This window comes from Anas platyrhynchos, chromosome 4, assembly GCF_047663525.1.
Source record: "Anas platyrhynchos isolate ZD024472 breed Pekin duck chromosome 4, IASCAAS_PekinDuck_T2T, whole genome shotgun sequence".
Taxonomy (NCBI): domain Eukaryota; kingdom Metazoa; phylum Chordata; class Aves; order Anseriformes; family Anatidae; genus Anas; species Anas platyrhynchos.
In genome coordinates, this window is record NC_092590.1 from 76,917,487 (window position 1) to 76,938,985 (window position 21,499).

Consider the following 21,499-nt stretch of genomic DNA (forward strand, 5'->3'; position numbering starts at 1 on the left):
CTCCATCCTAATCCCACTCCAAGTAGCACCCATGGGTGCTCATCCCAGCATCCCCACCCCAAACCCACCCCAAACAGCACCCATGGGTGCTCACACCCCCTGGGATCCCAATTTTAATCCCAGCCCAGCAGCACCCATGGGTGCCTGTCCCCTTTAGCATCTCCATCCTAAACCCAGCCTAGGAAGCACCCATGGGTGCTCAAACCCCATGGGATCTGCACCCCAAATTCAGACCAGCAGCACCCATGGGTGCTCACACCCCCTGGGATCCCCATCTTAATCCCAGCCTGAGCAGCACCCATGGGTGCTCATCCCCATCCCAAAGCCACTCCGAGCAGCACCCATGGGTGCTCACACCCCCAGTATCTCCCCTCCAGCATCTCCATCCTAATCCCACTCTAAGTAGCACCCATGGGTGCTCATCCCCTCCATCATCCCCACCCCAAAACCACCCCGAGCAGCACCCATGGGTGCTCAAACCCCATGGCATCTGCACCCCAAATCCAGCCCGGCAGCACCCATGGGTGCTCACACCCCCTGGGATCCCCATCCTAATCCCACCCCGAGCAGCACCCATGGGTGCTCATCCCCTCCAGCAGCAGGTAGGAGGCCAGGTGCTGTGGGGGGACCACCCCGACCCCACAGCCCCCCCTTTACCCCCCCAGCCCCCGGCCATGGCTCCCCGCACCCCACTGCTGCTGCTGGCCCTGCTGCTGCTGGCGGGAGCCACCCGGGGCCAGCACTGGTCCCACGGCTGGTACCCGGGGGGCAAGAGGGACCTCGGCGCCCCCCCGGGCCTGCAGGTAGGGAAAAATTCCCGGATTATCCCTTTTTAGGTTGTTTTGCCCCCAAAAATTATCCCCCCGTGGGATTATTCCCATTTGGGTAATCCCTCCCCGCCTGGGATTATCCCCCCTTCCCATGGGATTACCCACCGGGATTACCCCAATATTCCCCCATTTTAAAGGATTATTCCCATATTGCCCCCTCCCCACTCAGATTTGCCCCCCCTCCCCTGGGATTACCCCCCAAATCCCCCCCTCCCCAGGATTAAAACCCCAAATTACCCCAAATTACCACATATAACCCCGGATTACCGCGGATTAGGGCCGGATTACCCCGGATTACCCCAAATTACCCCCAAATCTCTCCCCCCCCACAGGTCCCAGCCCCCCCCGGGCCGTGCCGCCCCCCCCCGGGCCGCCCCCTCCCTCCCCCCCCCGCCCCCCCTCCCCGCCTCTAGCCCCGCCCCTCCCGAACTACATTTCCCATCACGCCCCGCTCCCCACCCCCTTCCCCTTCCTCCCTCCTCATTGGCTGCCGCTTCCCGCCCTCTACGTCACATCCGTCCCCTCCCTCCCGCCGCCATGTTGCGGGCGCTGAGGCGCTGCCGGCCGGGGGCGGCGGCGGCGGCCGCGCTCGGCCCCGGGGCCGGCTCCGGGCCCGGTTTCGGCCTCGGCCTCGCCTGGAGCCCGCGCTTGGTGCCGGCCCGGGGCCGCAAGACCCGGCACGACCCCCCCGCCAAGGCCAAGGCGGCCCGCGTCAAGGTGCCGCCGCCCGTCGACCCCGCCGAGCTCGCCGTGGTCACCGAGCGCTACCGGCAGCACCGCGCAGTGCTCGGGGCGCTCCGGTACCTGGGGAGGGGGTGGGGAGGGGGTGGGGAGGGGGTGTGAGGGGAGTGTGAGGGGGTTTGGGGTTGTTGTGGGGTAACGGTTTGGGTATGGGGCTGCTGTGGGGCTGTTTCAGGGCATGTGGCTGGATATGGGGCTGTTTTGGGGTAATGGAGGGGTTGGGGGGTGGTGGCTGTGGGATGTGGGGCTGCTGGGGGGTTGGAGTGGGATAGTCAAGTTTCTGTGGGGCAGGGGGGCGGCTGTGGGGTTGCTGTGGGGTAACGGTTTGGGTATGGGGCTGCTGGGGGACAGAGGGTTAACTATGGGGTGGCTCTGGGGCTGTTCCAGGGCATATGGCTGGGTATGGGGCTGTTTTGGGGTAATAGAGTGTTTGTATGGGGCTGGCTGTGGGGTATGGGGCTGTTGGGGGGTGGGAGTGGGATGGTGAAGTTTCTGTGGGGTAGGGGTTTGGCTGTGGGGCTGCTGGGGGTAAGGGTTTAAGTATGGGGCTGCTGTGGGGCAGGTGGTTAAGTATGGGGCTGCTGGGGGGTAATGGTTTGGGTATGGGGCGGTTCTGGGACTATTCCAGGGTGTGTGGCTGGGGACGGGGCTGTTTTGGGGTAGTGGAGGGGTTGGGGGGTGATGCAAGGGGGCTGTGGGGCAGGGGGCTGTTTGTGGGGCTGCTGTGGGGCAGTGGTTCATCTGTGGGGCTGGGCTGCTCCTGGGTATGGGGTTGTTTTGGGGTAATGGAGGGTTTGTGTGGGGCTGCGGGGGTTAGGAGTGGGACAGTGAAGTTTCTGTGGGGCAGGGGGGCGGGTTTGGGGCTGCTGTGGGGCAAGGGTTTAAGTATGGGGCTGCTGGGGGGTAATGGTTTGGGTATGGGGTGGTTCTGGGGCTGTTCCAGGGTGTGTGGCTGGGTATGGGGCTGTTTTGGGGTAATGGAGGGGTTGGTGGGGTGGCTGCAGGGTATGGGGCTGGTTTTGGGTTTGCGGGGAGTGGGACAGTGAAGTTTTTGTGGGGCAGGGGTTTGGCTAAGGGGCTGCTGTGGGGCAGGGGGTCGAGTTTGGGGTTGCTGCGCGGTAATGGTTTGGGTATGGGGCTGTTTGGGGGTAATGGAAGGGTTGGGGGACGATGCAAGGGGGCTGTTTGGGGGCGTTGTGGGGTGCTGAGTTCCCCCTACCCCGCGGCAGCTGCATGTTCAGGGCCGAGGTGCTGCAGCGGCAGCGCGAGGAGCGCCAGCAGCAGGAGGACTCGGTGGCGCTGCGGGAGGAGCACCGGCTGCTCATGGCCTGGAACGAGGCCGAGAACGCCCGGCAGCGAGCCCGCAGGTTTGGGGGAAACAACGGGATTTGGGGCTTCACCCCCTAAAAACCCCAGCGGGGCCAGCGAGGGTTCCCTCCCCCTGAGCCGCTGCGTTTATTTTGGCTCTCCACATCCTTACAGAAACACTTCCTGGTTTTTTTTGCCTCACTTTAAGTATTTTTTGTTGGTTTTTTTCCACTTTTCCACGGGGCAGAGAGGAAAGGGCGCAGAGGGAAGCGGAGGAGCGGCAGAGGCAGAAGCTGCAGGCGGCGGAGAACAAAGCCAGGCAGCTGGAGGCCGCCCTGCGCCGCAAGGAGAGCGCCGTGCTCCGCCTGCAGGTACCCGCAGCGTGGCGACAACGGGGGGAGGGAGATGGAAATGGGTTGATTTCCCGGGGATTTGTGTCACCGCAAAGATGGGGCTTTCCAGGAGGAAGCCAAATCGTTCCTCACCCCCGAGAACCTGGAGGCGCGCATCGAGGAGTGCCTGGACAACCCCCGCAGCTACAACTTCGCCATCGACAGGGAGGGCCGCGTGGCCAGGCGCACCCCGCTGTCCTAACGGGGCGTCGGGACGGGACCCTCAACCTCTCCCCGCTCCCACTGCCCCAGTCGGGAACGGAATCGTTGGACAAACGGGGTCTGGGGAAAAAGGGAAAGGGAAACGCTCGGCCGTGTGGTGGAACCGCGTCGTTTCGAGGCGCTCTTTGTCCTCCTGCTCTGGTTTCCTGCGCTCGCTTGGTTTTGATTTCACCTCCTGCCGTGGGGTTGTGCCCAGAACTCGTTGCCCCGCCACCCCCTGGTACCTGCCTGCCCCGTGCGTGGCACAAACGCCGTGTGCCAGCGGCCCCACGCGGCGTTTCGGCCCCTCCAGTAAACCTGGTCTGCGATATTTTGTCAAAAAACACAGATTCGGTGTGTTTTGTTGCGTGAAATCCTTCCTCCCTCGTGTCCTGCCCTGCTGGGAGGGCTGTCGGGCAGCCTCTAACCCTCTTTTAAATAAGAAAGCTGCTCGGGGGACATCTCGATCCTGTTTCCTTCCCTTCCCCGCCCTGCAGCACCCCCTCAGGGGCAGAGCTGGCTGCTCCCCACTGGGTTTTATCCCACAGCTGCTCCCTTGGGGTTGCCGGACCCTAAATCCCAAACCCTGCTCCCTGCCATCAAATCCCCTACTGCAGGAAATCCCCTTCCAGCCTTGCTTCCACTTTACCACCAGCCCTTTCCCTCCACCCGGGAGGGATTTGAAGCCTGCAGCCAGCCCCCGAGAAGCCCCCACACACCATTTTTATTCTCCACAGCAATTTATTTTTCATTAAAAGCTTTTTGGGGCCAGGCTCCTCATCCTCTCCCCTGGGGCTCTACGCGAACAGCGCCTCTCGCTCGCAGGCTGGGTCGGCCACGCAGCCCTCTGCCGGGGAGAGAAAAAGGGAGAGAGAGAGCCTGGCGTGAGCGAGGCAGCACCTTTTTTGCGCAGCACCCTTTTTTTTTTTATGGGGTCACAGCAGTGAGGCCATGGGGCAGCTCCGCTTCGCATTTTGGCGCTCCCACAGCATCACACCCCAAAAATCCGGGGCTGCCAACCCCAAACACAGGCAGCGGGCGCTACAGGAGTCTCGCAGCCTGCTCTGCCTTGCTTTTTCGGCTCTAAACCATCCCCTCTCCCCCCTCCACCCCATTCCCATGGGGTTTGGGATCCCCGGGGACTCACCGCTGCTGCAGCAGATGCCGGGGGCGGCGCAGTTGGCCCCGTCTCCCCCGCAGGGTTTCCTCCCGGCCTCGCAGGGCGTGGGCAAGAAATTCTCCTCGCGGCACCGCAGCGTCTCCGGGGTGCCCAGGTAGCAGCCCAGCTCCTCCCCGCAGCAGATGTTGGGCCCGAAGCAGCGCCCCTGGTTCCTGGGGCCGCAGGGCAGGCACTGCACGGGGTGGAAATGTGGTGGCAGAAGGGCCGCCCGCTCCCCCTATCCCATTAATTTTTTTTTCCAGCCTCTCCTCGCCCCTAAAATTTGCTCCGGGCTCATCCTCACCTCTATATCGTGAGGGATTTGCCTCGGGAGCAGCACAATCCCCTTGGCGCTCGGTTAACGGGGTGCTCAGGTGCTGGTTTCACCCCTAAAACAGCCACCCTATAAACCCCACACCCTATTTACCCCACTGGAAGCGTTTTTCCCCAGCTCAAACAGCGTCGGGGGTGAAAACCACTCCTCCTTCCCACCTCTCCCTGAGCTGCTATGGGGCCAGCCCTCCCTGCAGGAGCCACCCGACCCCAAAACCATTCCTAAACCGTTTCCCACACTTCACCTCAGGGATTTAGGAAAATTTGGAGCAGGAAAAGGTCCCACAAGAGGATGGGGAGGAGGAGAGCAGCCGGCAGGGCCCTACCTTCCTGACATCCACGTCCAGCGCAGCGCGCTTGCCCCCGATGGGGCAGTTCTGGATGTAACAAGCCGAGGAGAGCGCCAGGAGCCCCAGCAGGCAGACGGCGAGCGCTTTGGAGGGCATGGCTGTGGGGTCGGGACGCTTCTGGGGCCTCGTGGCAGCCGGTTGAGGTATTTATAGGGCCGGCTGCTGCTTAGCATGCCGCCGGTGTGGTCACCCATTTCCCCTAAAAGCCCCGAGGCATTGGTGTCCACACCCGGGGCCTCGCCTCGTTGCCACGGGTCGAGGACGTGAGGGCAGCGCCGTGGCGCTCATTTGTGCCTCGGCGCCCGCTCTGGCTGCAGGAGGGGGGGTTGTAGGGTTGGTTTTGGGGTGAAATCTTGTGGTTTTCCACCTCCGGCCCCTTCAGCAGGTGGGCTGTGGGTTCCTTGCTTCCTGTCCCATTGGGGTTGTTGGGGTTGGAGGAAGGCGTCCCGAGGGCTGTGGGGTGAGGAGGGTGAGCTGTAGGGAGGCTGTGCGCTTGGCCCTACACAAATCCTGTCTGGTTTGGGGGGGGGAAAACAGCTCCATAGGGCTTGGGGCTCTGTGTTGGGGGGTGAAATGCGGTGTTTGGTCCTTCCTGCCCCCCTCTGCCTGCCACTCGTGAGCACAGCACCTCCAGGCGACCCCAAACCCACCCCAGCTACCCAAAACCTTATAGGAAAACACCTGCAAACCCCAAATCCTCCCGAAACCTCCTCGTCAAACACTCCAAAAACCCCAAATCCCCCATAACTCCCACCCTGGAGCCGCACACGTGGCTCCAGCACCCCCCCAAGCCCCAAGCTCCCCGCCTTCGTTACCGCAATTAAGAGCTTCCCAGCTTGAATTAATTCCCCGGCAGCTCTTACGTCTGCAGGGAGCGCGACCCCGAGCCCTGCCGCCGCCTCCTTAATCAGGGAGCATGACTCCGTGGCCTCTGATTAGCGGGGCTGCGGGTAACGGGATCATTGGGGTCACCCCATACGGCCCCCGGAGGTGCGTGGGGCTGACGTGGGCAGCCAGGTTGCGTCCCCCTGGCCGGAGGAGCTCCACCTCCCCCGGGGACCCTATAAAGGACAGCCGGCCCCACACGCAGCCATATACCAGCCCAGGGGGACTGCAGGAGGGACACGGCTCCGTTTGGGACCACGGACCCCGAAAACACACCCGGAGCGAAGACCCCGTAAGGGTAAGAGACTTGGGGGGTGACATGTGCCCAAATATCCCAAATTTATGGGGGAAATGTGCAGGGGGCTGGTGGGTGAGCAATGGGATCGCTGCGGTGGGAAGGTGAGATGATTTTGGGGGATTGTGGTTAACGGGGAACCCAAAGCTTGCGGATCTGTGGTGGTTTTGGGGTGGTTTCTTGCTTTTTCTCCCATTTAGGGGGTGAGACGGAGCCGGTGTCACCATCCGAGGGGCGCGATGGGTTTGTGCGGTGTCAGCCCCAGGACGGAGCTGGCTGTACCAGGAGCTGAACCCCAAATCTCTGCTTCCCGAAGGCACCGGAACCCCAAACTGCCCCCACAGCGGGGTTTGGCAAAGAGGTGAGGTGAGGGGGACACCATGGGGCATGGCCCCATCCCAGATCTGTGTGTGCCGGGGGAATTGGGGTGGGAATTGGGGTGGTGAACCCCCACAGGCTTCCTCTGCCGGGTGGGCTTCTCCCTTTTAGGGCTGGAAAAATGTGGCAAATCCCACAGCCAGCCCAGTAAAATCCCTACAACCAGGAGCTAACCCTCTGAGGTGGAAAATCCCAACGGGAATGGGACAAGGGGGATTTAGGGACGGGGCTGCAACCTCCGCACCCACCCCCTTTGGCCACCCCCGAACCCACAACCGCGTCCCCAAGCTTCTGATGTCCCCTTCCCATCCCGTCCCCATCCCTGCACCCCACACGAGGCCGGCACAGTGCAAGAGGACATTTATTGGGGTTTTTTATGTACAGAGTGGGGGCGAGCACGCGCGTGGCTCAGAGGCCGGGCTGCTGCTTGCCCTGCTGCCGGCCCGCCAGGTGCATGAGGCGCAGCAGCAGGTCCCCGGCCGAGCCGTCCAGCACCGTCAGGTTCTTCTCCGCCTCCTCCTCCTCCTCCTCCCGCTCGCTGCCTTCCTCCAGGCACGAGGCGTCCACGGCGCAGGCGTCTGGATAGGGAAAAACAGGGGACAGAGTCAGGAACTGTGGGGTTTTAGAGCAGGGCACCCATGGAGCTGTAGGGTTTTGAGCCCGAGAGGCTCCAGCTCCGCTTTTGGTGCTTTTATTAAGCAGGGAGCGGGGCTGGCGGGGATTTTTCCATACCCAAACCCCCCAAAACCCCACCTGAGTGCCCACCCCGACCCCGTATCCCCCTTTTTGGGTTCCCCCACCCCATTACCAGCGCTGCAGCAGACGCCGTTGGCGGCGCAGCGGCCGCCGGAGCCGCAGGGCTGGCCGGTGGGCTGGCAGGGTGAGGGCAGGAAATCCTCCTCGGCGCAGCGCCGCGTCTCCGCCGTGCCCAGGTAGCAGCCCAGCTCCGCGCCGCAGCAGACACCGGGACCGAAGCAACGACCTCTGTTCCCCGGGCCGCAGGGTAGGCACTGCGGGGAACCCCACAGCTCAAACACCCGACCCCAAAAATCAAAGGGAAGGGGCTCCAGGCCTGCTTGGAACCCCTCCACGTCCATAAAAGCCCCCCAACACCTCCGAGGTGGCTCCCTACAGCTGCTCCCAGCACGATTTCAGCCCCAATCCCCCAACCCCACCACTTCCCAAGCCTTCAGGCACCCTCCCCACCCCACAAACCCACCCTACCTGCCGCAGGGCCGCGTCGGCCAAAGCCCTCTTGCCTCCCCGGGGGCAGTTCTGGATGTAGCAGGCGGAGGAGAGGGCGAGGAGGCAGAGGAAGGAGAGGGGCAGCGAAGGCTCGGCCATGGCCGGGGGTGCTCGCGGTGGTGCCAAGCGTGCGGGGAAGGCGCCTGCCCTGCGCTTCTGGCCCCCGTGCTGTGCCGGCAGCTATTTATGCCCCTGACCCCCCCTCCCTGCCCGAGGGGGAGGAGGAAAAAGAGGAGGGCGGGTTGGTTTTGTTGTGTTTTTTTCTCTTTTTTTGATTTTTTTATTTTTTTTCTTATTTTTTTTCCTGTTTTCCCAAATCTCATCCAAGTGAATCCGTAATTGAGGTGATTCAGTGCAGAAGCGCAAGCGGCGCTGCTCGGGGCTGGCAAATCCCCCGAGCCCGGGGGCTGCCCTTTTTCTCCCCCCCTCCCTCAAATAGGTGGCCACGGGGAGGGGAAGGGCTGTTGGTTAGTTTGGGGTGGGGGTGAGGGTTTTAGGGGGATGCTTTGGGGAGCCAAAACCCTAAAGGTTGGGAGAGGACGCAGGTTTGGAGGTGCTGGTGTGGACGGTGGTGGTTTAGCAGGGCTGTTGGGTTAGGGGATGAGAATTTGGGGATGGATCTGGGTTTAGGAGGTGAGGATTTGGGGAGGGACCTCCCATGGGCATCCCTGCCCCGGTGGTGATGAGGAGGGGCTGGTTTTGGGGTGCTGGAGGAGTGGGGACAGCCTCTGGGCTGCTTTTTTCTCATAGAGGGGGAAACTGAGGCACAGAGGGTTTGGGGCAAGGCTCAGCCTCATCCCACCCTGTGGATTTGGGGCTGCATCACCCCATGGGTGTGACGGTGCTGCCCCAGGAGGGGGGCAGTGACTCATTAAGGTGCAGCCTTAATGACCAACATCGTTAGCTCCCACCACCTCCCCCCAACCCGACCCTTCACGCCGCTCACAGCAGGGGCCGGACCCGCTTGCGTGGCAAGACCGGGGAAAGTGCAAAAATGAGAAAATTTTAACAAAAAAAAAAAAAAAAAAGCCCCGTGTGGGGAAAGTTTCCTTTCAAGCGCCCCAAATGTCAGCGCTAAATTGGGCAGCGGCGTGCCACGCTCATGCTCGGGCTCTTCAGTGCCGCGGCGTGAGGCTGGCAGTCGCCCGAGCGATCTGCATTCAAATGACTCTGTGTCTGGAATGATAACGCGGGAATCTGAGATTAAAAAATGTAATTAGGCTCTTTAAAGCCGGGGCAGGGGGGGAATGAAATGTTTTTTTTTTGTTTTTTTTTTTATCCGAGTGGCGGAGGCTGTGCCGCCGCGCCGCGGAATCACTTAGGGGAATCAAGGGGATGGGGGTGGGAGGGAGGGAGGCGAAAAAAAGGGATGGAGGGCATGAAAATTGGGCTTTGGGGTGTGTGGGGTGATGCGGCCCTTCACCATCCCGTACATCTCCCCGTCTTGTACCAACAAATAGGGCTGCACGGGCTGGAAGCTGTCCTGTAGTGCCCACGGAGGGGGAAATGGGGTGGATGAGAGCTTGGAATGACCCCACAGGACACAGAGAGAGGTTCCCTGAGCAGGGGGCAACCCTCCCGCCACCCCTTCCACCTGGTTGAGTGCTCAATTTCCCCCTGTGAAGCCCCACGGGGTGATAACTCGTGCTCAACCCGAGCAAAACAGTGCCGGGCTGAACCTCTGCCCGCTGGCACGGTGTCCCTAAAAACTTCTGGGCTGCGAGGGGGCCTGGGAGCGAGCTGGGGCGGAGGAGGTGCGAGCGCTGAATCACGCCTGGGCGGCTCACGGCGTGCACAGCAGCACACAGCTGGCAGGGGTTTGGCTGCCGAAAAAAATGGGGAGGTTTTTAGGAATTGGTTTTTGCCCCTTTTGGGCAAAAAGACCCTTTTGGGGGTCTTTTGAAGCCGGGGGCTTCACATCTTCACTACAAAGGGCGGGTACGAGCTCCGCACGGCTAGAAAGCCACGAAATTGCTGAGCTGCTCAGCGAGGGGCTGCCTTTCAAGAGAGAATCACGGCGGTACACGGAGGTGATTCAGCTGCAAGCTCCTCACCCCAGACAAACCCTCACAGAGCGGCGGCGAGAAACGCCTGCTCGGCCGAGAGACATCAGGAACCGAGTGGCAGCACCGGGGGGGGGCTTCCAGGTGACAAAACCCCCCGCTGTCACCTCACCCGGAGACAGGACAGAGCTGAGTAATTTTCCCTTGGCTTTTTCCCGAGCAGCTCGATGAAGAGCAGAGCTCCTCGCAATTTGACAGCTGAGCAGTGGTCCTGCAAACCCCGAGGCTGCTCCAAGGGCCCCCAGCTCGCCTCCCCGTCTTGCTGCAGCTTTTTGCAGCCCGATTATTCGGTGCTCTGCAAAGAAACTCCCCACGCGGCATCGCGAATTGTGAACGGCGAGGCCAATTACGAGGCGGGGCGCGGGGCTGCCGTGAGCCATGGTTTTATTAAGGCGTAAATGTCTGCCGGCCACGCCACGGGGCCCGAGAGGCGGCGGGTGGAATGCGATGGCTTTTCTACAAGGGGTCCCTACGAGCAGGGGGAGGCGGCGAGCCACGTGAGCCACCACGAGGACTCAGCTCACCGAGTGTTTAAACAGTTTTTAACTCCCCGGGAAGCGAAAACTCCCTGCCCGAAAGGCACCTACGCTACCGGCTGAGCCGCGGGGAGGGCGGCGGTCGGCTCTGTCTAAATACAAGTTCCTCGTTAAAGAAGCTATTATGGCTTTTGTTACCCTCGGCGCGCTGCTCTGACCCCCCCCCAGCTACAATTCTGTGAGCACGAGGAGCCCCGAATCCTCTCGGCGACGCCAGGCTGAGCGCAGGCTCTCCAAAGGCCGTCGTCCTCGTGTTGAGCAGCAGCAGCAGCTCCTCGCTTTCTCGCCCTCCCGGCGGGTTAGAAGTGAACCCTCCTGACGTCCTGCGTGGCCACCGAGCGCTTGCAGCTCCCGCACGCCACGGCCGGGGCTTTCTGCTTCTCGGCCAAGCAGGGGCGGCACAGGAGGTGGCCGCAGGGGAGCTGGTAAACGGGCTCCGTCTTGAAGTAGGGCGAGAAGGTTTTGCCGCAGGAGGCGCACCCCTGGCTCTGGCCGCTCCTTCCATGCTCTGCAAAGGCAAAGGGAGAAGAGAAGCTGCTTGATTTGGGGCTGTGCCGCCTGAGACCAAGGCAGGTGCTCGTATCTCAGGGCCACAGGGTGGTTTTTGTCTCTCTGCCATGATAACGGGAAGGCTCTGGCTTGTGGGAGAGGGATTTGTGCTCAGGAGGGGCTGGCTCAAAGCAGCTTTGGCACCGTCGGGCTTTTAATTGAGGGGAGGTGATTGCAGAGCTCTTCACTTCCACTGAGACAGTTTTATTGGCCTCCCTTCCTCTGCTCTAGCCCTCGATTTAAAATCGTGTTCCTGTCACTTGTGAAGGGCCTGGCTCGCTCAGCGCTCAAATAGCAGCAATTTGAAAAGGGGGCAGTGAAAAGCTTAATGGGAAAAAGCTTAACAGTAAAAAACTTAACAGTAAAAGCTGTGAGACAGCCAGAGCTACTCAGGGAGACTCAGGGCCACTCGCTCAGGCAGATCCTGGCTCAGGGGGAGGAGAGGAAGGCAGCGGAGCGAGCACCGGCTGGTGGAGGGCCATAAAAAGGCCTGGAGCATCCAGCAGAGCTTCAGAAAAATCATTTGGGGCATGCACACGCAGCCAGGGCTGTGATCAGGGCACCTAATCACCAACCTGGTGGATATACACGTGTGTATTCACACCTGCTGGGATTCTGGGCACAAATTTGGCTTCCTGGCCCCAAAAGATGCTGAGGAGCAGCTCAGCCTCCCCCGTAACCCCGCTCCCGGAGGCGCTGGCCGCTTACCGAGGCCGGAGGTGGCGTTCCACGAGGTGCTGCAGCCCCCCTCGCCCTGCTGCCCCTTCAGCAGCTTGGCCGTGAAGGACGGCATGGAGCTGAGCGCTGAGGTCAAGGCCATGTCCAGGCTCTCCGAGAGTTTTTGCTCGTGGGGGATTGCATCTGCGAAGGGAAGCAGAGGGTTGAGGAGCTTCTCGGCCGGGGAGGGGGTACGCCAGCGTTTCGCCCCGTTAATTAAGACCTCATTAAGCAAACGTGGTGTCTGTGGGGCTAATTTGCTAAATCCACCTCCCCCGGGGAAGAGCTGGAGCAAAATAGGAGTGGATTCTAGCAAAAGGCACGGAGGAAAGAGCTGGGCTCTGTAATCGGGGACTGGAAGGGGCAGGTAACCGTTATTAGAGGATAAACCACGGGAGGGAACAGATCTCTGGGGAGAGGTGTGAGTTCCCTCTGCCTGTCCCCCCCCCCCGAGACGTCAGGCACCCCCTGCCCACCCAACAGGGAGCACCCCGAGCCGTGCACCCCGTGCAGGAGCTGTGCTTCACTCGGCTTTTCGAGGGATTTATCTCGGGGCTGCGCCTCGGGGCTGCTCTTCTGCCTCCTGGAGCTTTCCAGCCAGCGGCGCTGCTGCCAGATCTGACACACGCTGAGGAAGGCGAGCAGCGCCCACCTCCTCCTCCTCCAGGCACATCGCACCTCCTGGATGTCTCCTCCAAGGAGCCCGGGGGAAGGTTTGGGATCTGGCTGTGCAGGGAAACGCTCCCAAAGCTCAGCCTCCAGCCCAGGCACGGCCCCACGGGTTTCTTTTCCTGTTAAAAGTCAATTTTTTTTTGCTGTTGCATGAACAAAATGGGTGCTTGGCCTAAGAGGTGTATACAATAAAAAGCCAATTTCACATTGAGCCGTGTGTTATGAAAAAAAGGTAGCCTCCACCCGGCCAGTGGCTTGAAAGCAAGATGGAGAAGGGAAATAAAACCTAACACAGCGACGAGCCTGGAGGGGAGAAAAAGTAAGAGAGAACGGGAGCAAACGGCACCAGGTTGTGCTGGGGAGAGAGGGGGTGGAAATGAGGCGATGAACCCGCTGCCAGGCCGTCTGTCAGCAGCAAAACGCGGCAGCCTCGGAGCTCCGCGGGGATCTCAAACCTCCTGACTGAAAAACCCGGCCCCGGGGCTGTCGGGCCACGGAAGGAACAGCAGCGAGGTTAGGGAGCCCGGTACCTGTCGAGCAGTCCATGTGGATCAGGTGCGACTCAGTGTCCCCTTTCATTTTTTTCGCACTGTTCTCTGAGGTAGGCGTGAGGAGCGAGTTTGTGGAGGAGAAATAGGGCGGCGGCGCGGGGCTGGGCTCCAGGCAGTCCAATTTCCTCTTCAGAGAAGCCGCGGTCACGCAGGAAGGGACGAGCATCTCGGGGGCGTGCGCCCTGCCCAGCAGGTTGGTGCCGGGGATGCTGTGCTGGAGGAGGAAATGATCGATCCTGGCTTTGAGGGTGGGGTGAGGCAGGGGCTGCGAGTGCTGGCTGAAAGCCACGCCGGTGAAAGGGTCGCTGGGCACCCTGCCCCAAGCCGCCTCGCTCCGGTTGCATTTCTCCAAGGTGCTCTGGTCGATCACCTTCCCGGAGGGCAGGAGCACGGGGAAAGTCATGATCTCCAGGGTGATGGGGTCCAGGAATTCTTCGGGGATGTCCTGCACCACGTCCACCAGCTTGCGGAGCGCCTGCCGCTCGCCGTCGCTGCTGCCCAAGGGCACGCAGTCGCTCTCCATCGGCGTCCAGAGCTCGGGTTTGAGGCCACCACCGCTGCCACCGCCGCCCCCATCCTGGGCGAGGCACTGCGAGGCCACCTGAAAAACCCCCTCGATCACCTCCTGCGGGCAGGATTTGGCGGGCTGCCCCCACACCTCCAGCCTCTTGATGCAAGGCAGCCCGCCCCCGGCCACGTGGGTGATGCAGAGCTTGAGGTGCGAGACGTTGCTGAGCGAGGAGGGGCCTTTGTTCCACAGCTCTTGCGAGACGGAGCCCGGGTAGGAGCCCACGGTCTCCAGCTGGTGGAAAGGAGGCCTCGGCTTGAAGCCCCGGTGCCCAAACGTCACTTTGCTTTGATTTTTTAAGACTGCTTTGCCCACCAGCGTGAAAGTGTCTTTATCCGACAGGGGCTGACCGGCCAGAGCTGAGAAATGCCCCTCGGAGCTTTTATTGCACGAGGTAGAGGTGTAAACTTCGAGGCCGGAGAAGGTCTGGTAGCCTCCGGAGGAGATGTCGACGTTGATCCTGCAGATCTCAACGTTGAAGGGGAAGGAGATGGTGACGTGGACGGGGGGTTTGATGAAGTACTCGCTGCGGAAGCCACGGTTCCTCCTGGCGAGGTCCTCAGAGATCAGGTTCTCCACTTCGTAACCATCGGCAGAAATCTGCGTTGCAAGAGAAAAACGGAATTAAATCGAAGCAAGAAAATAAAAAAAAGAAACTATTCTCATAAGGACTTATTCTTAAGTCAGCAAACCAGGAACCCTGGCTGTGGTTTCACGTGTAGCTGGGATGAGAGAGGAGATCCAGCCCCATCTCTGCCCCCTCTGCTGCCTGGCCAGTGGCTTGCAGAGCCGATTTCACTTGCTGTAGGAGTGGAAAGTCGTGGCTGGGTCGTGGTTTCGGCTGGGTGGGTGAATTAACAAGGCCTGGAGGGGTTTGGAGAGCTGGGAGCAGAGCGCTGGGGAAACGGGAACCTTCCCTCTGTCCACTGGTGAGATGTTGTGTTAGCTCCTCCTGCCCCATGAGGGTTTTCTCTGAATCTTACCCACCACTCATTTACCCAAAAAAGAGACTTAATGAGGGAGAATTGCTACCAAAAGTGGCTTTTAACTAAAAAAAGGAGGTGGCAGCCGAGAGATTCTGATGATGCTGAGCAAAAACTTGTGGGTTCTGATCAGAGCACCTCCAACAAACATCGCCAAGAGCCGCCCGCTCAACTGGACAAGGGGGAAGCGGTAATCTTGCGGGGAAAAAACACATCGAGAGTCAAAGCACGCGCACCTGTAGGCACATAACATCGCCTTGTTATGAGATCCTGCAAAACGAGGGCGCTTCCCCTCCGCTAATTGGCGTGCGCCACGTTGGAGCACTCGCGGAAGGCCACACGGTGTTCCGACACCCAGCAGCAGCGCTGCCGTTAATTAATCCGAGCACGGAAAGGGCAAAGCAAGTTTCAAAGAGCAGCGTGGGCCCGCTGGGAAATCTCCCCCGGCTGAATTTCTCCAAGCCCCGAGCCTTCCGGCTCCGTTTTCCCTTCGTGCGAGATGCAGATCCCAAAGCAGGCGGCGGCTCCCGCGTTCAGATCCCTCTCTGGGCTGCCCAGATCTTACCAAAAAATGGGAACTTGTACGAGCTGCCCTTGTTGTGCCTTCTCAGGAAAGCCCAGAAGGCTGGAATAATTATTCAGCCTGCTAATTATCACCAATAAGCAGCAAAAAAGCCTCCCCAGGCATGTCAAGGCAATTCCACCTAGCCCCCCACCCCCTGAACCCCCCCGTTTTTACATTTTACCTTGTTGCAGTGAATTCGGGGCTTGAACTGGGGGAGGCAGACGTTTATCACCATCTTTGCAGCCGGAGAGGGCTCACTCTGGGCATCAGATTCAGCTTTGAAAAGAAAAAAAATAAAAAAAGAAGGCAAAATAAGTGAACATCAGTGAAAATCTCTTGTGTAAGACACCGCGCAGGTCCCGCGTGCTGGCTTTGGACCAAAATCTTTGCTTCTGTGCCCAATTTTCTCCCCACGTGCTGCGTCCTTGTGCTGCCTGCAGAGTTTTGGGGCAGGACCCACGTGGACGGGACGCGGTGCTGCCTGCGGGGGGGTTTCCATCAGCTTCTGAACCCCCCCTGACCCCTGGCAGTGGGAGTGAGAGCTGAGGTTTTGTTCCAGGCGCTGGGAGAATGAAAACTGCTTTTGGGTTCGTTCTGCCCCCGCTGCCTCGCGGGTTCCTTCAGTTCCTTTTAGCCCTGAGGTACCCAAAGAGCAGCCCGCGCTGTTCCCTTTCCTGGAACGCCCCGAGATGCCTCTCAGCCCCGTTTCTGATCCCGTCACCGTCCTGGGCTGCGATCCTCTCCCCCTCAGCGGCCACCCGGGAAAGCTCCTAAAGCCCGAGGCCGTTACCAAGGTCATGGCCCCCGTCCTTATCCCTTTCCAAGCCTTTAATCACCTCTGGCAATTAGCTCGTCGAGGCAATTAGCGGTTAGAGGGTGAAACAGCAGCCTCCAGAGCTGGGACACAGCAGGACGGGCCACCCCGTGGGGACACCACCCCGAGCAGAGGCTCCAGCAGCGGGACTCGAGTCCCCTCACCACAAAACTCACATTTTGGGGTCACAGCGCCCCAATTCTCAGCGCCAGCCTCCGCCCCGCTGCTCGTTTCCCACCCTCTGCCCCCTTTATTTGCTTATTTCTCCTAAAGGAAGAGCTCAGCCTGCCCAGCAGCCCTAACTGAGCGGTGCTGGAAAGGGGACACGCATCTTCCTGACCCCAATCCCTTAAAAACCACCCCAATTTTTTTCCCCAAAACCCCAACGGCAGCGACACGGCCCCGCTCTCTGAGCAAAACCCACCCGAATTCCTTCAGGGCAGAGAAAACAAAGCAATCACAGAGAAAAATGAACACGAGAGGAGCTTTTATTTGCCACGGAAGCATTTGAGGTTTGATGGAGCAGAACGAGCGGACGCGCCAAGGCAGCCTCAGCTCCCGAAACGGCTGCCAAAAATGAAACCAAAGCCCGGGGGGGGATTTAAATCAGCAGGGACGCGGCGCTAGGGAGCCCCGCGGAGCAGCGCGGGGTCGAACACTTTGTAGTGCAGGTAGCTGAGCTTCTCCGATCGCGTGCGTTTGAGCAGGGGGAACCACTCCCAGAAGGGAAGCTCCAGCACCACGTAGCCCAGCAGCCGCAGCTGCCGCCTCTTCAGGCGGTGCAGCCCCAGCAGCCGCTTGGAGAGGTAGCAGTAGTGGTTTCGGTTGGACACCTGGATGGCCAGCTTCACCCCCCCAGGCTGCTGGGGCAGAGCGGGAGAGCTGGGGGCATCCAGGAAACCCCCTAGGGGGGGTGAAATGTGTAATGAGATTCTTGCGGGACCAGATCTGCCTGAAAACGGTGTTTGTGGAGCTTGTTTTTCCCCCCTCGGCTCCCAACCAGGAGCTGTGGCTTCGTTTTCTGCTCCCCGCCGAGGCTGGGTGCTGCATTTCCCCTTCAGGAGCTGAGCCATCAGCTCGTCCGTCAGGCTGACCCCGATGTCCCGCAGTTCCCTCCCCGCAGAATCCTTTACGTTGAAGGGGACGGGGCGCCCGTCAGCAGCCAGGTGCACCTCCAGGTCGCTTGAGCGGGCGTGGGGCAGGATCATGTGGCTCTTCACGTACTCAGGGCCGCCCAGGACGCTCTCCAGCAGGCTCACGGCTTCCACGATCTCGGGCCTGACGAAGATTTCCTGCTGGGCGAAAGCCAAAACCAGCTGGGTCATCTCCTGGGAGAGCTGAGGGCTGAGGCGGCTGCCTCGGTAACCCGGGCACTCGATTTCCACGCTCCTGCCGAGGGTGAAGAGATCCTTCCCCAGCTCGTATTTACTGTTTCTGGTTTTTTGGACGAAATCCTCACTCAGAGCATAATCGATCAGCTCCTCAGGGAAGCGCCCGACGAAGGCGAGGCCGAGCAGGCCGGTGAGGAGGTGCTCAGGGAACCTGTCGAACTCGCGCAGTTTCCTGCGGGTGTGCTCGATCAGGCTGGAGTAAAACTCCTCCTCGTTCGGGGGCTCGTAATCCAAGCAGCCGAAGGACCAGAGGAACTTGGCGGCGTCCTTGCTGCGGCAGTAAGCCACCTTGGAGGGCAGCGCGGCGGCCACGGCGGCCAGCACGGCCTCGTCGTAGTAGTGCAAGGAGGAGCAGGCGAGGGCGACGTGCATGAGGCCCTGGACGTTGGTGGTGGGGATTCGGGGCGGGATCACCTTCCCCAGCTCCCTGAGGAGGGGCAGGTGATCCAGGCGGGCGTAACGCAGCAGTTTGAGGACGTTGACCAAAGCGTAGGTGCTCATCTCCTCCAGCTCCGGCGCCACCCGCTCCGCGATCCTCCTCACCAGGCGCTCGGGGACGGCGCTGAGGGATTTGAAGAGCCCCAAGCTGATGGCTCCCACCTCCTCCAGCGTGCAGGCGTCCAGGTGCTTCCAAATAACGCCCTCCAGCTTCTGCACCAGCTCCGGGGGGGCTCTCCTGCCTTCGCCGATGATGTAAAGGAGCTGAACGAGCTGGGGTAAAGCCAGATCCTGGCAGCTCCTGGCGGCGTAGCTGAAGAGGATGCTGAGGTAGGAGGGCACGGCGCGGGGCAGGCAGCGCCAGCAGTCGGCCACCAGCAGCAGCTGCTCCAAGCTCATGGCCCAGGCGCGGCGGCAGAAATCGCGCTCGCAGGCGTCCAGGAGAGGGTGAGCGGGCGGGACGCCCAGGCGGACGCAAGCCTTCAAAATTTCAATGAGCTGCGGGGTGGAAAAGCCTTGGATTTGCTCAACAGCACAGCGGGACAAGGTGTCGAAGCCGGGCTCGGCCAGCAGCGCGGCGTGGCGCTCCTCAGGGAGGCGGCTGAGCTTCTGGAAACACTCGGTGATAGCTACTGGGGTCTGGTTTCCCCCCCAGGAGGTCACGCCGAGCAGAATCGCCTCGGCTTCTTCCCCAGGGAGGGTCTCGAGCAGCTCGAACCTGTCGTAGCAGAGGGATTTGTACTCGGGGCGCCCCCGCTGGAACACGCGCGGGTCCTCCTTGGAGTCGTGCAGCTCGCTCTGCTCCTTCTCCACCTCCTGCTTGGCCCGGAGCGGGGTTTTCTTCCTGCGGGGGGGCTTGGCCAGGGCATTTCTGGCGGGTGGGAGAAGCTGGGAGGAGGCAGCAGGGACAGCAGAGCCGCTGGGAGCGTCCCCAAAAGCCTGGAGGCTGCTCCTGGCCCTGCTCCTGGCGTAGGCAGCGGGGTTGTGCAGCACCCTGTAGCCCGGCGGGGTCAGCAGCTGGATGGCGGCGCCTTTTTTTGGGTTCTCCTCCTCCTCCTCTTCCTCCTCCTTCCTCCAGCCGCCTCCCTCCTCGGCTTTGCAGGGGGCTGAAGAAGTCAGGAGGGCGGCGGTCACCCTGCTCAGCCTCGGGAAGCGTCGGCGGACGAGCACCGTGGCCATGGCTCGCAGCTCAGCCGGGCTCTGAACCACTCACAGGTACTGCAAAAAGGGCAGACGGAGAAGTCAGCGGCTTCCAGCGGGTACCCAGCACTTCGGCATCAGTTCCTGTAGGCCACCGGGAGCCAGGTGACTCCAGGGATCCCCCCACGGGGCTGTAGGGCAGCAGGAGGCACCCTGAGGCTCTAAATCAGCAGGCGGGCACCAGCAGCTACAAGGAATCTGGCAGAAATCGTGGGATTTCAGGAAAAAATCCTTTTTGTAACAGAGCCCGGACACTTTTCTTTCATTTTAAGCCACGAGAACACGTTTCTGTGAGACAGGGGCAGCTTCAGAATGGTTTCTGTACTGAAATGAGGCGCTCTGCTGCATCAAGCAGCGCCCACAGGGCTGTGGAAATACCCACGGCTGCTCTGCCGCTGGGTAAGGGGCACCCAGAAGGAGAAACGTGGAGCAAAGCAGGGGAAAAAACCACCACAAATCACCTCAAGCCGCGAGAACTCGGAGAAAAGCTTCACCCTCTGGGCACGGGAGCCAGCTGTGGGGAGCAGGGAGGCTGGGAATGCCTCCCCAGCTCCCTCCTGAGCCAGCCGCAGCCGAAAGGGCGAGGATGAGACATTTGTCAGGAGCCCAGCTCCGCGCTGCCAGCCCGCTCCGGCTGCCAGAGGAGCCCGTTCGCCACCAGTCGGATGCTGAGGGTGGAAAAAAACAGCCCTGGGGTGTGTTGGAGCCGGCAGTGCCAGCCTCCTCCTCCTTGTTGCTGCTCCCTCGGCACGCAGGACATCAGGAGAAAGGAGAAGCAGAGCCTGGGAGAGCCACAGCAACGCAAAACCTGTGAAATTCTGCGCTCCTGATGTGTGTGGGGGGGATAAATCCTTTATAAGCCTCTCTTCAGGCTGCTCCCTCGCCGGGTGACTCGACCTCTGCCTCAACGTGGCTGTGCTGCTGGCTGAGGGCAGGATCTGGGCATGGAATTGGGGAAAAAAAGAACATGGGAAGGTGGGAAGGGCCCCGTTCAGCTCCTATAAACGTCTGCTTGTGTTTAATTCCCACCCCTGCTGGCTGTCACGGCCAGCTGGAGCTGCCCACAAGCAGCACGACGCCGTCCTCCTGCGCCTGGAGCCCAGCAGCCCGGCACAGGCTGGGATCCCCTGGCTGGGGAGGGAGATCCTGAGCCCTGCAGCACCACCAGCTCCCCCAGCCCCTCGTGGGGGGGCTGCAGGACTCATTTTGGATGAGGTGGGGTTTATCTGACCCAGGATTTCTGCCCTGATTCAGTTCTGCACGCCCTCTGCTCATTTTGCTGCCATTGAGGGGCAGGCAAGCAGCACCCAGGGACACAACACTCCTCTAAAACACGTCCCGTGCGCTGCTGGGAGCTGCTCCGAGCCCACCTACAGCACCCTGCTGCTCCCCAAACACCCCCCACGGGACCACCAGCCCCGCTTCGGAGGCAGGGAGCCAACCTCCTGCTGTCTGCACCCTGCAGGCGAGCAGCACCCGCTGCTGGGGGCGCACCCACACAGCCGCGTTAAGCTCCGGGACACCTTTGGGAAGAGATTCTGCACGGGGAACGTTTCTGCAGGGAGAATTTTGGGAGAATTTTTCTTTTATCTCCTGTTCTGCAGCAGGAGCACGGCGGGATGAGGCTGGCAGGGCCGTGACACTTCCAGCACCTTAAAAAAAATACGTGAGGTCGTTTTGTGTGTGGCTTTCACGCATCTCCACGCCTAAATCTCGGTGTTTTGAGCCCCTGCAGCCCTCCTCACGCCCTCACTGCTCAGTTCCCCCCTCCTGCACCCGCTCTTTCTCCTGACGCCGCGCTCCTCTTCTTCAATGAGATGTATCCGGGCTCCTTCACGTCTCCGCGCACACCTTGCTTAAAAAAAATCCCTCCTCACACCACAATTAACGCTGCAAGACCTTAACGAGGCCCAAGCTCCAGGCCCAGCCCCCCCTGAGCACCCCCAGGCCCCCTCCCCGTCCCCACCCCTGACAGAAATATCTCCTCATTTCCCCTCCCTGCACCTCCCCGGGCACTAATTACCCGTTTCTGTCATTAATTATCCCGTCATTAATTACCCGCCCCCCCCCACCCCGCTCACCGGGCCCGGCGCTGCCGCAACCGCCGCCGCTGCCGCCCGCCTCCGCCGCCGCTTCCGGGTGGCCGCTGGTGACGCACTTCCGGTCTACGGGAGCCGAGCGGGAAATGGGGGGAGGGGGAGAGAGGCCGGTAGGGGGCGTGAGGGTAGGGTCACGTGGGAGGGGGGTGGGGGTCACGTGATGGGGTCCTGAGAGGCCTCGGGGGGGGCGCCGCCATGTTGGGGAGGGCTGAGGGGTGGGGGGAGGAAGGCACAAA

At 61.1% G+C, this 21,499-nt stretch overlaps 5 protein-coding genes and 1 long non-coding RNA gene across 8 annotated transcripts; 2 read left to right on the forward strand and 4 right to left on the reverse strand.

Moving 5' to 3' along the window:
• Positions 1 to 1,342: 1,342 nt before the first annotated feature.
• On the forward strand, positions 1,343 to 3,816 carry MRPS26 (mitochondrial ribosomal protein S26). Its single transcript, XM_038178001.2, has 4 exons — positions 1,343 to 1,630; positions 2,801 to 2,938; positions 3,127 to 3,250; positions 3,342 to 3,816. The coding sequence occupies exons 1-4, from the start codon at positions 1,368 to 1,370 to the stop codon at positions 3,471 to 3,473; spliced, it is 657 nt and encodes a 218-aa protein (XP_038033929.2). The 5' UTR covers positions 1,343 to 1,367; the 3' UTR covers positions 3,474 to 3,816.
• Positions 3,817 to 4,193: 377 nt separating this feature from the next.
• On the reverse strand, positions 4,194 to 5,446 carry LOC101790900 (neurophysin 1). The gene is made up of 3 exons (XM_027455823.3): positions 5,291 to 5,446; positions 4,620 to 4,824; positions 4,194 to 4,319 (listed from the first exon to the last, which is right to left on the reverse strand). The coding sequence occupies exons 1-3, from the start codon at positions 5,408 to 5,410 to the stop codon at positions 4,270 to 4,272; spliced, it is 375 nt and encodes a 124-aa protein (XP_027311624.1). The 5' UTR covers positions 5,411 to 5,446; the 3' UTR covers positions 4,194 to 4,269.
• Positions 5,447 to 6,505: 1,059 nt separating this feature from the next.
• On the forward strand, positions 6,506 to 11,268 carry LOC119716728 (uncharacterized). The gene is made up of 2 exons (XR_011809294.1): positions 6,506 to 6,855; positions 10,344 to 11,268. It is a non-coding gene; the product is annotated as an uncharacterized lncRNA (long non-coding RNA).
• On the reverse strand, positions 7,216 to 8,260 carry LOC113843450 (vasotocin-neurophysin VT). Its single transcript, XM_038178002.2, has 3 exons — positions 8,097 to 8,260; positions 7,681 to 7,882; positions 7,216 to 7,450 (listed from the first exon to the last, which is right to left on the reverse strand). Exons 1-3 carry the CDS (start codon positions 8,214 to 8,216, stop codon positions 7,281 to 7,283), a joined length of 492 nt encoding a protein of 163 aa, XP_038033930.2. The 5' UTR covers positions 8,217 to 8,260; the 3' UTR covers positions 7,216 to 7,280.
• UBOX5 (U-box domain containing 5) lies at positions 10,548 to 21,339 on the reverse strand. Its single transcript, XM_027455828.3, has 5 exons — positions 21,246 to 21,339; positions 15,503 to 15,597; positions 13,185 to 14,373; positions 11,974 to 12,126; positions 10,548 to 11,224 (listed from the first exon to the last, which is right to left on the reverse strand). The coding sequence occupies exons 2-5, from the start codon at positions 15,554 to 15,556 to the stop codon at positions 11,016 to 11,018; spliced, it is 1,605 nt and encodes a 534-aa protein (XP_027311629.1). The 5' UTR covers positions 15,557 to 15,597; positions 21,246 to 21,339; the 3' UTR covers positions 10,548 to 11,015.
• On the reverse strand, positions 16,606 to 21,336 carry FASTKD5 (FAST kinase domains 5). Of its 3 annotated transcripts, XM_072037900.1 has the most exons (4): positions 21,246 to 21,320; positions 20,607 to 20,816; positions 19,626 to 20,102; positions 16,606 to 19,182 (listed from the first exon to the last, which is right to left on the reverse strand). In XM_072037900.1, the coding sequence occupies exon 4, from the start codon at positions 19,141 to 19,143 to the stop codon at positions 16,759 to 16,761; it is 2,385 nt and encodes a 794-aa protein (XP_071894001.1). In that variant the 5' UTR covers positions 19,144 to 19,182; positions 19,626 to 20,102; positions 20,607 to 20,816; positions 21,246 to 21,320; the 3' UTR covers positions 16,606 to 16,758. The 3 variants fall into 3 exon arrangements, with proteins under 3 accessions (XP_071894001.1, XP_071893999.1, XP_071894000.1); XM_072037898.1 differs by lacking the exons at positions 19,626 to 20,102; positions 20,607 to 20,816 and having other exon boundaries at positions 21,246 to 21,336; XM_072037899.1 differs by lacking the exon at positions 20,607 to 20,816 and having other exon boundaries at positions 16,606 to 20,102; positions 21,246 to 21,336.
• Positions 21,340 to 21,499: the final 160 nt, after the last annotated feature.

Bases quoted from the DNA above. Each gene is read 5' to 3' on its own strand.
- FASTKD5 (XM_072037898.1), bottom strand. From the start codon at position 19,143: ATGGCCACGGTGCTCGTCCGCCGACGCTTCCCGAGGCTGAGCAGGGTG.
- LOC113843450 (XM_038178002.2), bottom strand. From the start codon at position 8,216: ATGGCCGAGCCTTCGCTGCCCCTCTCCTTCCTCTGCCTCCTCGCCCTC. The intron at 7,883-8,096 runs GTAGGGTGGGTT...GGTTCCCCGCAG, and splicing joins CCGACGCGGCCCTGCGGCAG to TGCCTACCCTGCGGCCCGGG. The intron at 7,451-7,680 runs GTAATGGGGTGG...TTCCCTATCCAG, and splicing joins CGGCGTCTGCTGCAGCGCTG to ACGCCTGCGCCGTGGACGCC.
- LOC101790900 (XM_027455823.3), bottom strand. From the start codon at position 5,410: ATGCCCTCCAAAGCGCTCGCCGTCTGCCTGCTGGGGCTCCTGGCGCTC. The intron at 4,825-5,290 runs GTAGGGCCCTGC...CACCCCGTGCAG, and splicing joins TGGACGTGGATGTCAGGAAG to TGCCTGCCCTGCGGCCCCAG. The intron at 4,320-4,619 runs GTGAGTCCCCGG...TCTCCCCGGCAG, and splicing joins CGGCATCTGCTGCAGCAGCG to AGGGCTGCGTGGCCGACCCA.
- UBOX5 (XM_027455828.3), bottom strand. From the start codon at position 15,556: ATGGTGATAAACGTCTGCCTCCCCCAGTTCAAGCCCCGAATTCACTGC. The intron at 14,374-15,502 runs GTAAAATGTAAA...CTTGCAACGCAG, and splicing joins CCCGAATTCACTGCAACAAG to ATTTCTGCCGATGGTTACGA. The intron at 11,225-11,973 runs GTAAGCGGCCAG...TTGCCTTTGCAG, and splicing joins GAACGCCACCTCCGGCCTCG to AGCATGGAAGGAGCGGCCAG.
- MRPS26 (XM_038178001.2), top strand. From the start codon at position 1,368: ATGTTGCGGGCGCTGAGGCGCTGCCGGCCGGGGGCGGCGGCGGCGGCC. The intron at 1,631-2,800 runs GTACCTGGGGAG...ACCCCGCGGCAG, and splicing joins GCAGTGCTCGGGGCGCTCCG to CTGCATGTTCAGGGCCGAGG. The intron at 2,939-3,126 runs GTTTGGGGGAAA...TCCACGGGGCAG, and splicing joins GCCCGGCAGCGAGCCCGCAG to AGAGGAAAGGGCGCAGAGGG.